Source organism: Scyliorhinus canicula, chromosome 27 (genome assembly GCF_902713615.1).
Source record: "Scyliorhinus canicula chromosome 27, sScyCan1.1, whole genome shotgun sequence".
NCBI classification, from domain to species: domain Eukaryota; kingdom Metazoa; phylum Chordata; class Chondrichthyes; order Carcharhiniformes; family Scyliorhinidae; genus Scyliorhinus; species Scyliorhinus canicula.
In genome coordinates this window covers 13,149,617-13,165,858 of record NC_052172.1, presented here as the reverse complement: position 1 = coordinate 13,165,858, position 16,242 = coordinate 13,149,617, and the positions used below count along the sequence as shown (strand labels likewise).

General features: G+C 47.5%; 1 protein-coding gene across 1 annotated transcript in view; it reads right to left on the bottom strand.

Moving 5' to 3' along the window:
- The window catches only part of LOC119957855 (mitogen-activated protein kinase kinase kinase kinase 5-like), a 180,459-nt gene that overhangs the window by 8,747 nt on the left and 155,470 nt on the right, over positions 1-16,242 (bottom strand). The window contains exons 24-28 of the mRNA XM_038786010.1: positions 13,884-13,989; positions 10,530-10,588; positions 9,490-9,593; positions 6,075-6,252; positions 816-884 (exon numbers count right to left, since the gene is read on the bottom strand). Coding sequence (XP_038641938.1) covers positions 816-884; positions 6,075-6,252; positions 9,490-9,593; positions 10,530-10,588; positions 13,884-13,989 — 516 coding nt within the window. The remainder of the gene's footprint in view (positions 1-815; positions 885-6,074; positions 6,253-9,489; positions 9,594-10,529; positions 10,589-13,883; positions 13,990-16,242) is intronic.

Sequence of the window (16,242 nt, the reverse complement as noted above, 5' to 3'; positions counted from 1 at the left end):
TGGGATCTAACCCCTTTGCCACAGGGACCTTGAGCTAGTGCTGTTCACACGAAACGGGGGGGGGGGGGGGGGGGGGGGGTCTCCCAGGGGATCAGTGGCCCCGGGTGGTTGTCATCTGGGCAGGGTGGCACCCTGGTACTGTCGTCCTGGCACCTGAGCAGTACCAGCTTGACACCCTGGCAGTGCCACCTGGTGCTAGCATAGCACAGCCAAGGTGCCAGGCTGTCATTTTTCCTGTGGCGGGCAGAGAGCCTGAGGGTGTGCCCTGCCCATGTGAGATGGGGTGACCCTAAGAACCCCCTTAGGGGTGAGTTGGGGCTTTGGGTGTCACATTGGGGGGTGGGTAGGGTTGAGAGATGGGGCGACCCCCATCTCTTCCTGCATTGAGGAGTTCCAGCGAGCCACGTTACTCAGTACAGGAAATGGATTACGTGCGACCTCAACGGGGGCGTTCCCCGCTGAAGCTCCAAATTCCAACAAAATCCCGATAGATAGCACGGTGTTTCACTGTGCTTCGAGCGCTGGGATGCCCCCAGCGAAACGCGCTCGTCACGAGACTCTGTTGCAATTTGCTTCAATCAAACCCTCAAATGGCTCGTTTTTCTTAATGAACTTGCTGCCCGAGTGTAAAATGGTCAGTTAATTGCCTGTTGGAGAAACTGCCCTCAAAATTAAAAGTCGGATGGTTTCCAGTAAAGACAGGCAATCAGAATATCAGTACATTTATCGCAGTGAACTGATGGGATTCCTGCTCCTCAGGTTGCCACAGGCAACCCTCAGCCATAGTTGAGCGAGTGTGCGGTGTTTATACTTACGGCCGATACACACAAGCACCATGTCGTTGTCCAGTTGACTCACGTGGATAAACGTGTCCTGCAGAGCTTCTGCAAGAGAAAGCTTAGCGTCACTTCTACTGGTTTACAAGAAGGAATATGCCAGAAGTAAAAAAATCTTTGGGTCCCCTGCCCTCATCTCAACACTGCTCTGCGCAAAGGAGTGATTTAAAAATGCACTTTTTTCCCCATTCACGGCATGTGGGTGTTGCTGACTAGGCCAGCGTTTAGTGTCCATCCCCAAGTACCTTGGGGAAAGGTCGTGTGATGCCTTCTTGAACCGCTGCAGTCCATGTCGTGGAGGTACATTCACAGTGCTATCAGGGAGGAGTTCCAAGACTTTGATCCAGTGACCTTGAAGGAACAATGGTGTATTTCCAACTCAAGGTGACGTTTGACCTGGAGGGGAACTTGCAAGTGCTGCTCTTCCCATGTATCTGCTACGTCTGTCATTCTAGGCAATAAAGCGTGGGTTCAGGAAAAATAAAAATAACATCTATTCAAGAAAGTCGGGAGACAGAAAGTAGGGAGCTATAGGCCAGTGAGCCTAACATCTGTCATAGAGGAAATACTTGAATCCATTTTTCAGGAAGTGACAGCAAGATAATTATCAAGTTAGAATACCTTCAGGCAGAGTCAGCTTGGTTTTGTAAAAGGGAAATTGTGATTGACTAATTTATTGTAGTTCTTTGAGGAAGTAACAAGCTTGGTGGATGTGATTTATTTGGATCTCCAAAAGGGATTCAATAAGGTACCACGTAAAAGGTTACTGCACAAGGCAAGAGATCATGATGGTGGGGGGAATATGTTAGCATGGATAGAGGATTGGTGAGCTAACATGATGCAAAGTCAGGATAAATTATTAATTTTCGAGTTGGCGAAGTGTAATCAATGGTGTGCCGAGGGGATCAGTTCTGGGGCCTCAACTATTTACACTTTCTGTTAATAAGTACGGTAACTAAATTTTCTGATGACACAAAGATAGTAGCAAAGCAAGCTACGAAAAAGGCAGAAAGTGTTTGCAAAGGGATATAGATAGATTAAGTGAGTGGCCAAAAAGTTGAAATATGGAATATAATAATAATAATCGCTTATTGTCACGAGTAGGCTTCAATGAAGTTACTGTGAAAAGCCCCTAGTCGCCACATTCAGGCGCCTGTTCGGGGAGGCTGGAACGGGAATTGAACCCACGCTGCTGTTCTTGTTCTGCGTGACAAGCCAGCTGTCTTAGCCCACTGTGCTAAACCAGCCCCTATGATGTAGGAAAATGTGAGCTTGCCCACTTTGGCAAGAATAATTGGAAAGCAGAATATTGTTTAAGTAGAACGAGACCACAGAAAGCTGTGGTACAGAGGGATCTGGGTGTCCTGGTACATGAAACAGAAAAGCTAGCATGCAGTTACAGCAAGTAATTAGGAAGGGAAGTGGAATGTTGCCCTTTATTGCAAGGGGAATGGAGTATGAAAGAATTGAAGTGTTGCTACAGCTGTACATGGCCTTAGTGAGATCACATCTAGAGAGTTGTGTGCAGTTTTGGTCTCCTTACTTGCATTAGAAGCAGTTCAGAGAAGGTTCAGTCGGCTGATTCCTGGGATGAAGCGGTTATTTTGTGAGGAAAAGGTGGAGTACGTTATCCCTATACTCATTGCCGTTTAGAAGAATGAGCGGTGATCTTACTGAACTTGACAGGATTAATGCTGAGAGGATGTTTCCCCTTGTAAGGAGCACAGTTTCAAAATAAGGGGTCTCCCATTTAAGACGGAGATGAGGAAAGATTTTGAGTCTCTCAGGGTCGTTAGCCTTTCTCTTCCCCAGAGACTGGGTCATTGAATATATTCGAGGCTGAGTTCGACAAATTTTTGCTCAATAAAGGAGTTAAGGGTTATGGAAGACAGGCAGGAAAGTGGAGCTAAGGCCACAATTAGTTCAGTCACAATCTTATTGACTGGCAGATCAGGGCCGTGGGTCCAAATAACGTACTCCTGCTCCTATTTCCTATCGCTGTATCATATTACGTTGCATCAAAGTTACAGACGGGAGAAGCAAGTGGCTGGAGAAGTCAGAGAACCTCAGGTTGGCAAGCGACAGGCTGTCCTTTATGGTCTGGGGTATATGTAGCGCTAACAATTATACTCAAAGCCGAGAGACTGGTACAATAGAGGCTTTATTGTTGTACGATGCTGTCCCTCCATCTGCAACTGTAGACTAAAGGTCTGAGTGGCTCACATGCATATTTATACACAAGCTCCCTGTGGGCGGAGCTAGCCGGCAGGGGCTTACCGGAGGAACCTGTATTACAGGTACAGGCATACATCCCCCTACTGCAAGTACACATAACTACAGTGGTTATATCACCACAGTGTAGTCTGGCACAGAGCCTGCCTGACTTTCAAAGATTTCACTGGAATGAAAATTGGCTGGTTCTTTCACAGGTGGGTGCCCTGCCAGATTAATCCCAAAAAGGTGACGATGAAAATCCACCCAGATGTTTCTTTGTAATTTTAAATAAGTTTCCTGTTTAAAATAAAGACGTTCACATCTCCTATGAAGGGGCAGTCAGCCAAACGACAGCGAAAGGAGCCAGATGTCCCTCCCTTGGGGGGGGTCTATGAATAAATATAGTATGTTGGGAAATTTGGGATGTACTGATGAGGCGGGATTTGATGACTAATCCAAATTCTTCTGAGCCAAGAGTGGGCCACATACTAAGGTGGCCATCTATGGGCTGCAATGGGCTCTGCCCCTGGTCTGGCTGTTCTGTCCCCGCTTCTACAGTCCTGTCTGTGCCTCGACGACCCTGACGATGTTATATTACAGAAATGTGATCTAAATATTACCCATTTGAAATGAAAATCGCTTATTGTCACAAGTAGGCTTCAAATTAAGTTACTGTGAAAAGCCCCTAGTCGCCACATTCCGGCGCCTGTTCGGGGAGGCTGGTATGGGAATTGAACCGTGCTGCTGGCCTGCCCTGGTCTGTTTTCAAAGCCAGCGATTTAGCCCAGTGTGCTAAACCAGACATTTGTCTTGCTGAGTTATATTTAACTTGATGATAAACAGTCAAAGTCTTCCAGTTGATGACAAATTATTTATTGAGTAATAAAATAATATACTTGTGAGTTCTTTCCATAAAACCATAAGACAAAGGAACAGAATTAGGCCACTCGGCCCATCGAGTCTGCTCTGCCATTCAATCATGGTTGATATTTTTCTCATCCCCATTCTCCTGCCTTCTCCCCATAACCCCTGATCCCCTTATTTATCAAGATCCTATCTATCTCTGCCTTAAAGATACTCAGTGATTTGCCCTCCACAGCCTTCAGCGGCAAAAAGTTCCACAGATTCACCACCCTCTGACTGAAGAAATTCCTCCTCTTCTCTCCCCTTATTGTTTTTTTAGTTGTCCTCTGCTCACTTTTAAATGATTCCCAATCCTCTGGCTTCCCACTAATCCGCGCCACTTTTTCTTTTGCTTTTATGCTGTCCTTGACTTCCCTCTTCAACCATGGAGTCTTTGTCCTGCCCTTAACATGTTTCCTCCTCCTTGGGATGAATTTCTGCTGTGCCTCCCGAATAACCCCCAAATACTCCTGCCATTGCTGTTCCACTGTTTTCCCTGCTAGGCTCCTTTCACTTCAATAACTAAGATTAGATTAACAATTATGATAATGCACTACACTCTGATCTGTCACGTCTCCCCTCTAGCTGCGCTACACACAAACTAACCGACAGAAAGAGCAGGAAACTCCTTGTATAGGTCCTGTTAGTGTTGCCATCTAGTGGTCATCTGACTGTATTTACTGCACATTAACTAATCATTTATTAACATATATAGAGATCACTACAGACGATAGAGCATGCGAAGTCCGCTATTACATTGGAGACCTTCCATGACGAGTGGGCACAACAAGGACTAGAGCATGGACTGACATTCAGGAGCAACATAATCATGAATTTTAATCGGTTTCCTTTTCTCCTTTTTTAAAATACGGTTGTTTTTGTGTGTCGCAACCCTTAAGAGAGCAGATTTCGCACAGAAAATTAATTTACTCATACCGCGTGACTTCTTCCCTTTGTTTTTATTTTAAAATTTAGAGTACCCAAATCACATTTTCCAATTAAGAGGCAATTTAGCGTGGCCAATCCACCTACCCGGTACATAGAACATAGAACAGTACAGCACAGAACAGGCCCTTCGCCCCTCGATGTTGTGCCGAGCAATGATCACCCTACTCAAACCCACGTATCCACCCTATACCAGTAACCCAACAACCCCCCCAATCTTACTTTTTAGGACACTACGGGCAATTTAGCCTGGCCAATCCACCTAACCCGCACATCTTTGGACTGTGGGAGGAAACCGGAGCACCCGGAGGAAACCCACGCACACACGGGGAGGACGTGCAGACTCCGCACAGACAGTGACCCAGCCGGGAACTGAACCTGGGACCCTGGAGCTGTGAAGCATTTATGCTAACCACCATGCTACCGTGCTGCACATCTTTGAGTTGTGGGGGCGAAAACCCACGCAAACACGGGAAGAATGTGCAAACCACATGGACAGTGACCCAGAGCCGGGATCGAACCTGGGACCTGGCGCCTTGAGGCAGCAGGGCTAATCCACTGGGCCACCTTGATGCCCATGACTTCTTACCTTTTTAAGGAGTCACACCAGGATCAAATACTTTGGGGAGTTTCCTCTCCAAGTCATCATGAAGCTCCAGTGATATTGTGAATGGGGGAATACCCAGCGTCCAAAGTGGACGCGCATGATGCCATGGGAAATCATTATGGTCTGCTCGAATCTGAAATGGCAACGGGTTCCGGAGAGTGAGCTGAGCCGGGGGCAAACTAGTGCCACCTCACTGGTCTTTTCAGAAAGGCGCACCTTGGGGACTGGAGATAGGCCCAGACAAGTTGGGGGGGCACTTCCTTGAAGGATATTGGTAAACCAGTTGGGTTTTTATAACCATCTGTCAGCTATCGCAGTCATTTTATCTGGCGTCAGCTCACAGATTATTATATTTATTGAGCTCAGTTCGTTCTGTGGATTTGAGCTCATGACCTATGCGTTGCCAGGATCAGAACCGCCAGGCTACCGTACTTAGCTGGTGCAATGGTTTTTGAGACACTGGGTGGGATATATTCACCAGAAAGGGCTATCTGTCCACGGGCTCCGGCCCTTGACCTGCGGGGCCACGACTTGACTTTCTTTCCAAGCACCTGTTGACAGTAACTCACCTGTTCCCAGATCTGTGAACCAGGACGAGGACGAGTTGAGGTTTATCGTCTGGAACTGTACAACTTTGTCGGAGGAACATTTTCTGTTGACTCCAACGCAAACCATCGGATACTCCTGACCCGGGACCATTAACGTTTCGAAAATTCGGAGGGGGTTGGGCAGCGGGAAGTCAAAGTGCTGGAACGAGAAAGGACGCAAGGTCAAAGGTGGAATGAGAAAGGACGCAAGGTCAAAGGTGGAATGAGAAAGGACGCAAGGTCAAAGGTGGAATGAGAAAGGACGCAAGGTCAAAGGTGGAATGAGAAAGGACGCAAGGTCAAAGGTGGAATGAGAAAGGACGCAAGGTCAAAGGTGGAATGAGAAAGGACGCAAGGTCAAAGGTGGAATGAGAAAGGACGCAAGGTCAAAGGTGGAATGAGAAAGGACGCAAGGTCAAAGGCAGCCAGACGGAAAGGCCCAGGCTCGGTGGCTGAGTTCATCGGTTTTTGGTGTTGTTAGCTGAGGGGTAAATATTGGCCGGGACAACAGGGGGAATTCCCCGACTTTCTTACAGCATAGCACCCACATAATGTCTTTTACATCCACCTGAGAGGGTTGACATGGCCACAGCTTATTCTCTTATCAATGCTCCGGGGAAAAAAAAAATCAAAAAGCTGTGCTGCTGTTATTTTTTTTTGGGACACTTTTGTTTATTGGCCAGAAAAATATTGGAGATGGGGGAAAAAGGCTATTTCATTGGGTGTGGCAGGAAGGTATGTGATAAGCCTCCAGGAATACGTCCAATCAGAGTTGACAACCTTAAACCCTGCAGAGGGCATGTTTGAGCTTCACCTGATAAATAAACTATTCGGCAAAAAAAAGGGGAAAGGAATGAATCAGTGGCGAAGACGTTCTAAAATAGCCTCCCCCACACACGCCTTGCCCACACACTGGGAAGAGGCTGGGGATGGAGAGTCCTCTCTCCATCCCTATCCTCTCCAATACAGAGGTAGGGTGAAAAGATGTCTTCATAATTAACCAGGCCTGGGTAGGGCAGTGGACCAGACCTCTGACCTTTCACCTCTGACACAGTGTTTCCAACTTAGCCCTGGTGGATGTGACAAATTGTCTCCTGCCAGCTGCTGGTTGTAGTTGAAAAAAAGTTTGGCTTGTCCCAGTTCAGTTTCCCATGGACCAACGCAACTCCCAGACAGCCTGAAATTGGTCACCTGACCTGGATCCATAGGAACAGGAGGAGTCCATTGAGCTCTTCGAGCCCGTCACACGCTTCAATGAAATCAGGACAATCTGTGTCCTAATTCCATTCGCCCGCCTTGGGTCCATATCGCTTGGCGAGCAAAAATTTATCAATCTCAGAATTAAAATCACTAATTGTGGTTTTTTTTGTGTCGAGAGTTTGCAACACTTGGAGCACCCTTTTTTCCCCAAAGTGTTTCCTAATTCCCTCTTGCACGGGCTGGTTCAGCTTTTAAGTTATGCCTTCTTGTCATCGGCTCCTACTCAAGGGGGGGGGGGGGGGGGGTCCTGAGATGGGATCCCTTAAAACTGAATAGCTAGGATAACACTAGAATAGTTCTACATAAATTAGATTATTAAGGATTGAGACTAATCATAGAAAGTATACCCAGTAATCATTATTAACCATTAAACATGTATTTTTGAGACTTGGCAGTAATAAGCATTCAAACTCTTGCTACAAGCAGTGGCCACAATGCATGATGGGATTTAAGCTACCTAACTTGCCCACGTTTTTCAGACAAACTGGGATATACAGAAGTAGTGTGGTCAGCAATAACACGGTCAGTTCAGTAAACAGTTCTTATCAGTGTCCCCAATATCCTGTCTTGAGACAATCCATGGTGTAAAGAGGGACCAACTTTGCCATCCTGCCCCTAGATGAACAATGAGGTGGGCAGGAACTGACTGCAACACGTAGGATGGGAGTGGACAAAAACAACTTTAGAATGGATACAGTATCCTAGTAAACAACAGGTGGCAGGATGGGGTTAAATCATGAGCTGATCACAGGTCATCATTTTGTTACAAGTAAATGTTACTGGTCAATATAAAAGTGACAGCCTCAAGGATTTGATCAAGTCCAATTGGGGTGGGCTATTGATTTCTGGAAAACTCTTTAATTGGTGTGTTTGCACCAGTGTCAGACAGAGTGATTTTGGCATTTATCCAGATCTCTCTCCCATGTACATGGACCAAGCCTGGAATAATAAAGCTGTCTTAACCGGGTTGATGTGTGTCTGCAGATCTGTGTGTTCAGCTGAGCTGTAACTAAGAGGGAGGAACCCCACGTAAAAGCTAGCTCAATAGTTAGGCCTTGGCAACACTCCGACACCTACCAGTGAAAAGTGTTTCTCTCTACCCACCCTATCAATTACCTAATTCTAAATACCTCAGTTCAATCACTTAAACATCTATATTTGATGGAGTAGAAGCCCAGTCCACGTACTTTCCTCATAATTCAACCCTTGGAGCTCTGATAACATTCTGGGGAGCCCATACTGTTGCATAGTCGCTCAGCTGACGTGCAAACTGGTGAAATGGTGTATGGAAATAGTGACTGAGCCATGACAGATTTTTAATCGGTGAGGGAATCAAGGATTATGGGGATAAGGCGAGAAAGTGAAGTTGAGGATTATCATATCAGATCAGTCATGATCTCATTGAATGGCAGAGCAGATTCGATGGGCCAAATGGCCTACTTTTGCTCCTATGTCTTATGGCCTTAAGTAGCAGAGAATCCGAGCAGTGTCCATCTGCCTCAAACTATTCAAAAGTCCTCGAGGACCTCAAGTGCCTGTCCCACACCATTGTGCAGCTTGGCGAAGAACTACCCAGTCAAACTGAATACTCAGAATGCCACTTAGGAGCAGGCCATTCAGCCCCTCGAGCCAATTCCACCATTCAATTCGATTGTAGCTAATTTGTATCAACTCCTTTGCTCAGTGTCCATTGATACCATTTTACTGCTGCACAGGATATTTGCCCTTGTTTTTTAAATTAACATTTCCTAGTTTGTTTTAAAAAAAACTATTTTGTTAATTCAGTTTAGTTGAGTAACTTCAGTTGGGTAATTTAGCTTCCCAGCAAAGATCAAACAGTGTTGACTCTCAAGCATCCACAGCTTTTTTTACGAGAGTGAGTTCCAGGTTTTCACTACCCTTTCGATGAAAACGTGGCCCTGATTTCACCCCTATATGGTTCTGTTTCATAAGTTGTCACCCGTTGTTCTGGATTCTCACACCAAGGGATATCCGGCAAACCTTTGCTTGTCGAAGGGACAAAGACCTCTGGATCTGTCCTGCAGGGAGGCAACTGATGACTGCCTTGCCTTCAGCTCATTCATCATCAAACACTGACGGACAGCAATTAGTGATGGGGTGGGCTGTAGGAACTTACCTTAATGAGCATGAATTTGTGCATTGGCTCATACCATTGCAAGAGAACAATACTGGACTCCAATGCTCCGCAGAGGTAACAGCATCCTGTCGGGGAGTTCCGTACTGTGGAAATAGGGACAGAGGTTAATACCACTGGAGTGTTAAAGTCAGGGTGTGTGGAATATAAGGGAGGGGCATGGGGTATATTAATGTTAGAGAGAGAGAGGCGTGGGGTATATCAGAATGCAACAGTGAGGGGCGTGGGGTATACCAATGTTACAGTGAGGGGTGTGGGGCATACCAGAGGGTTACAGTGAGGGGTGTGGGGTATATCAGAGTGTTACAGTGAGGGGTGTGGGGCATACCAGAGGGTTACAGTGAGGGGTGTGGGGCATACCAGAGAGTTTCAGTGAGGGGTGTGGGGTGTATCAGAGGGTTACAATGAGGGGTGTGGGGTATATCAGAGTGTTACAATGAGGGGTGTGGGATATATCAGAATATTAAATTGAGTGGTGTGGGATATATCAGAATGTTACAGTGAGGGGTGTGGGACATATCAGAGTGTTACAGTGATGGGTGTGGTGTATATCAGAGTGTTACAGTGAGGGGTATAGGATATATCAGTGTTACAGTGAGGGGTATGGGGTATATCAGAGTGTTACAGTGAGAGGTGTGGGATATATCAGAGTGTTAAAGTGAGGGGTGTGGGATATATCAGAGTGTTATAGTGAGGGGTATATCAGTGTTACAGTGAGGGTGTGTGGGGTCTATCAGAGTGTTACAGTGAGGGGTGTGGGGTATATCAGTGTTACAGTGAGGGGTGTGGGGTATATCAGAGTGTTACAGTGAGCGGTGTGGGGTATATCAGAGTGTTACAGTGAGGGGTATGGGGTATATGAATAAGACTGTGGGGTGTTGACTGAGGTTTTGGTCAGTTGAGAGAAATATTGGGATTTGGGTTAAGAGGATGAGGTGATGGTTGGTGATTTGGATATTGAGTGAGGGGTAGGTAGTCATATGAGGGATGAGCTAGAGGTGCATGCTATCTAATTTACTCACCAACAGAACATTTTCTACAGCCTTTTGTGTCTGGAATCTTACTGGTTATTGCATTCTTCCTGTAAAAGACAGACAGATACATGTCTAGACACAAGAATATTAATCCATGGTCAATCCTAGCCTTGCTTATGACACATCCCTGTGCCCCTACCCCTTCCTTATCTATGTTCCCTCTGTCAGTAGCACTAAATGAAACAATGAAAAGAAGAATCCAGTTGAATGTGTTGAAAGAAACTATCTTGAGTGCATGGGGCACTATACAAGCATCAGGAGGCAGCACAATCATGCTCAATTCTGTACTTACCTGATGTCTACACGCACCCTTTCTGTTTGGGGGTCCTCAGAGTGAGAAGAGTGGCAACCTTTCGTCCTGCCTCCGTCCATCACTCAAACCTGGAGACCTCCTGGTCCTTCTATGCCAGGAAACACATTCACCAGGGTAGGGGTTGGTCTAATGGTGTTGACAACGGACTAATAATCCGAATTGAACCTGGGTTCCTGGCACTGTGAGGCAGCAGTGCTAACCACTGTGCTACCGTGCTGCCCAAGTCTTGAGTGGTGGTGTCCAAGGCATTACTCAGTCGCTGACACTCATGGCGAATGGGCCTTGACATCATGTCTCAGTCACTGAGGGACGTGTCCCAGACGTAGGTGGACATTGCCAAGGCACTCCAGAGCGTGGTCCGGTCACTGAGGAGCATCGCGGAGGGCGTCGACACCATGGTGCAGACAATGGGGAGCCTCCATGACTGTCAGCGTCAGATGACTCAGAGGCTTCTGGAGCTCACTCTAGCTGCCTCCATCCCAAAGAGTCCCCCAGGGTTCCTATGGGCCCCGTCAAAGAAGAGGAAGCGCTGAGGGCCAACCCGGGGCCTGCCACCAAGGAGACGACGGTGGTCTCCTGGTCTTCCCAATCCCTCCCTCCCGACACCGGTGCATCTCTAGGACAGCAAGCAAGACACCGCCCCCCGCATGCATCCCTGCCAGCATCTTTCTAGATGGCCGAGATCGTGGAGATTCTGTCAAAGAAGTCTTGACAAAGGTGGGGGGAGGGGCTGCGGCCATCGGAGCCTGGCAGAACAGGGTCCGAGGGGTCTAGCCGGGGTGGAAAGTTGGGGGGAAGGAACCGAGGTTGGGGGGAGGAGTTTTACAAGAGGCAGTGGAGGGGAGGAGTTGGAGAGGGGAAGGAGGTTACAACTCTTGGGTATCATGCACGGTACTCTTTCAGAGGTTGGATGGCATTGAGTGTAGGAGGGGGTTGGGGGGGGGGGGGGGGGTGGAGTGGACTCTATAGTGGTGACCATGGGCGGTCCCGGACTCCTTTTCCTTTTTCTCCTTTGTTTTATTGTTTCCACCGTGGGAGGGTTTGTTTTATTGGATGCATATATTGACAGGTGGGCCGTTGTTTGGGGTGGTGGGAGGATGGTATCGTTGTCATTGTTAGGGGATTGATTTTGTATTTGTTACTGTCTGTGGGTGGGGTGTAAATTTTGAAGGAAAATGTGAAAATGGAGAATACATCATGTATAGGATACACACTGCTGCCACGTTGTTTTTATGGTGGAGAATGTGAATATTTAAGGTGATACATGGGCTACTGATCAAGCGGGGCTGCTTTTGTCCTGGATGGTGTCCATCCTCAAGTGTTGTTGGAGCTGCACTCATCCAGGCACGTGGAGATATTCCATCACACTCCTGACTTGTAGATGTTGGACAGGCTTTGGAGAGTTAGGTGAGTTACTCGCCATCAGATTCCTAGCCTTTGACCTGCTCTGATAGCTAGAGTATTTATATGGCTAGTCCAGTTCCGTTTTTGTTCAATGGTAATCCCCAGGATCTTGATAGTGGGGGACTTAGCGATGGTAAAGCCATTTAATGTCAAGGGGCGATGGTTAGATGGTTAGATCCTGTCTTGTTGGAGATGGTCATTACCTGGCACTTGTGTGGTACAAATGTAACTTGCCACTTGTCAGCCCAAATCTGGATATTGTCCAGGTCTGACTGCATTTGGACACGGGCTGATTCATAGAATCATAGAATTTACAGCGCAGAAGGAGGCCATTCAGCCCATCGAGTCTGTACCGGCACTTGGAAAGAGCACCCTACCCAAGTCCATACCTCCACCCTATCCCCATAACCCAGTTACCCCACCCAACAGTAAGGGCAATTTTGGACACTAAGGGCAATTTATCATGGCCAATCGATCTAAACCTGCACATCTTTGGACTGTGGGAGGAAACCGGAGCACCCGGAGGAAACCCACGCACACACGGGGAGAACGTGCAGACTCCGCACAGATAGTGAGCCAAGCCGGGAATCGAACCTGGGACCCTGGAGCTGTGAAGCAATTGTGCTAACCACCATGCTACCGTGCTGCCCTGATTCATTATCTGAGGATTTGTGGATGGTGCTGAACATTGTGCAGTCATCCGCAAATATCCCGACTTCTGACCTTATAAAGGAAGGGTGGTCACTGATGAAGCAGCTGAAGGTGGTTGGGTCTGGGACACTACCCTGAGGAACTCCTGCAATGATGTCCTGGAGCTGAGATGATTGATCTCCAACCACTTCAACCGTCTTCCTTTGTGCCAGGTATGATTAATCAGCTTTCCCCGATTCCTATTGACCCCAGCTTAGCTAGGGCTACTTGATGCCACATTCGATCAAACGCTGCCTTGAGGTAAAGAGCAGTCGCTCATTTCACCACTGACATTCGCTCATCCAGGCAAATGGAGAGTATTCCATCGCATTCCTGGTTTGTGCCTTGGAGATGGTGGATCGGTTTGGGCATCAGTGGGCGAGTCACTTGCTGCAGGTTTCCCAACCCCTGCCTGACCTGTTCTAGTATCCATGGCATTTATATGACTGGTACAGTTCAGTGTGTGGTTGGCGGTGACCTGCAAAATGGTGATGGTTGAGGGAAAGGGGCTGTTTAGCAGAGGGCTAAATCGCTGGCTTTGAAAGCAGACCAAGGCAGGCCAGCAGCACGGTTCGATTCCCGTACCAGCCTCCCCGAACAGGCGGCGGAATGTGGCGACTAGGGGCTTTTCACAGTAACTTCATTTGAAGCCTACTCGTGACAATAAGTGATTTTCATTCATTTTTTTCATTCATTTTCAAATTGGCGATGGCAATGGACAGGAAATCGCCCTGATGTTAACGGTGGAGGTCACATTGCTGATGTGCACAGGCAAGGAGCACCCAGTCTGTGAACATCCAGGATAAAACGGAAGGAAGTTTGGCTCCATATGCTGATCCCACCGTTACCACTTACCTGCTTCATTTTACAAGTCAACATTGAGCTGATGTTTTGGTTCAGTTCAGATTACCCGAACCAGCAAGTCTGAGCCTTACCTGGGTAAAAGTCGGTGTGTTGGAATGTGAACCATCGACCTCTGCTCCTTCTTCGCCTGTTCATACAAGCCCAACAGGCTGTGCGAATGTAGCTGCAGTGTTTTCCCTGAAAGAACAAGCAAGTCATGTTAATCCTGCCCAGCACTGGCATCTCAGAGACAGGTTCAGATTGGTGCCTCCTCCTCCCCTCACTCCCGGCCCCAAACAAAGGTGAAAAAGAAGACTTTCAGGTAGGCCGTGTGCTGAGAAACGGATGATCACCAATGTTAACTTTGATACCTTGGTTTGAGTGCGACCAGGGTGTGAGGGGGCTCCTTCCCATGAGGGGTGGTCAACCTTCGCTTATCTCTTCAAATCCGCCCCCTGTCATCCGCACAATAAGTTAGTAAATCACTGCCAGTTCAGATTTGTTAAGGGCAAGTCGCGTTTGACTAACTAGGGCAGCACAAGTGGATAGCACTGTGGCTTCACAGCGCAAGGGTACCAGGTTCGATTCCCCGCTGGGTCACTGTCTGTGCAGAGTCTGCACGTTCTCCCTGTGTCTGCGTGGGTTTCCTCCGGGTGCTCCCGTTTCCTCCCACAGTCCAAAAACGTGCAGGTTGGGTGGATTGGCCATGATAAGTTGCCCTTAGTGTCCAGAAAGGTTCGGAGGGGTTATTGGGTTAGGAGGATAGGGTGGAAGTGTGGGCTTGAGTGGGTCGGTGCAGACTCGATGGGCCGAATGGCCTCCTTCTGCACTGCATGTTCTATGTAAAAACCTCAATGAGTTCTGTGATAAAATAACAGAGATGGTTGATGGGGGTTGTGCAATGGATGGCGTTTATATGGATTTTCAAAAGTACCACATAATAGATCTGTTAACAAAATGAAAGCCCGTGGGAATAAAAGAATACTGACTACGTGGATACAATACAGGAGCAGCAGAAAATAGAGACTGTAGTGAGCAGCTGTTTTTCAGACTGGAGAGAAGTATGCAGTGCTGTCCCTTCAGTAATTACTGCGTTTACTGATGTATATTAATAACCTGGACAAGGTCTACAGGGTTGATGATGACACAATATTCTGAAACGTAGTTAACAGGAAGGGGAGCAGAGGAACAGATTTCAGGAAAGCGTAGACTGGTGAAATGGGCAAACACACAGCCAATGGAATTTAATGCAGAGAAATGTGAAATGACAGAAAGAATGAGGAGAGCCAATAGAAACTAAAAGATACAAGCTTCAAGAGGATGTAAGAATGGAGAAACGGGAAATAAGTACATGAAACTTTGAAGCTGGTCAGACAAGTTGAAAAGGATATTAAAAGACCCAATGGGACCTTTAGCTTTGCAAATAGAGGATAAGAGCAAGGAAGTTATGCTAAACCTTTATAAAATCACTGGTTAGAGCTGAGCTGTAGCATTGTGGATAGCACAATTGCTTCACAGCTCCAGGGTCCCAGGTTCGATTCCGGCTTGGGTCACTGTCTGTGCGGAGTCTGCACGTTCTCCCCGTGTGTGTGCGTGGGTTTCCTCCGGGTGCTCCGGTTTCTTCCCACAGCCCAAAGATGTGAAAGTTAGGTGGATTGGCCGTGATAAATTGCCCTTAGTGTCCAAAATTGCCCTTAGTGTTGGGTGGGGTTACTGGGTTATGGGGATAGGGTGGAGGTGTTAACCTTGGGTGGGGTGCTCTTTCCAGGAGCCGGTGCAGACTCGATGGGCCGAATGGCCTCCTTCTGCACTGTAAATTCTATGATCTATGATCTATTGTGCCCAATTTTGGGCACCACGCTTTGGGAAAGGTGTAAAGCGATTTATGAGAAAGGTACCAGGAATGAGGGACTTTAGTACGTGGAGACATTGGAAACGTTTTCTCTTTATTTGTTCAGGAGATGCAGGTGTCACTGGCAAGGCCAACATTTATTCACCCCTGATTTCCCTTAAGAAAGTGGTGGTGCACTTTCCATCTGCTATAAAGTACAGCGAAGGAACAGCAACATTGAAGGAACGGGGATATATTTCCAGATCAGGAGGGTGAGTGACTGGGCAGGACGGTGGCGCAGTGGGTTAGCCCTGCTGCCTCACGACGCTGAGGTCCCAGGTTCGATCCCGGCCCTGGGTCACTGTCTGTGTGGAGTTTGCACATTCTCCCCGTGTCTGTGTGGGTTTCGCCCCCACAACCCAACAATGTGCCGGGTAGGTGGATTGGCCACGCTAAATTGCCCCTTAATTGGATAAAATGAATTGGGTACTCTAAATTTATATTTGAAAAAAAGGATGGTGAGTGACTGGGTGAGGAACCTCCAGGTGGTAGGGTTCCCAGGTATCTGCTGCTCTTGTCCTTCTGGATGGTAGTGGTGGTGGGTTTGGAAGGTGCTGTTG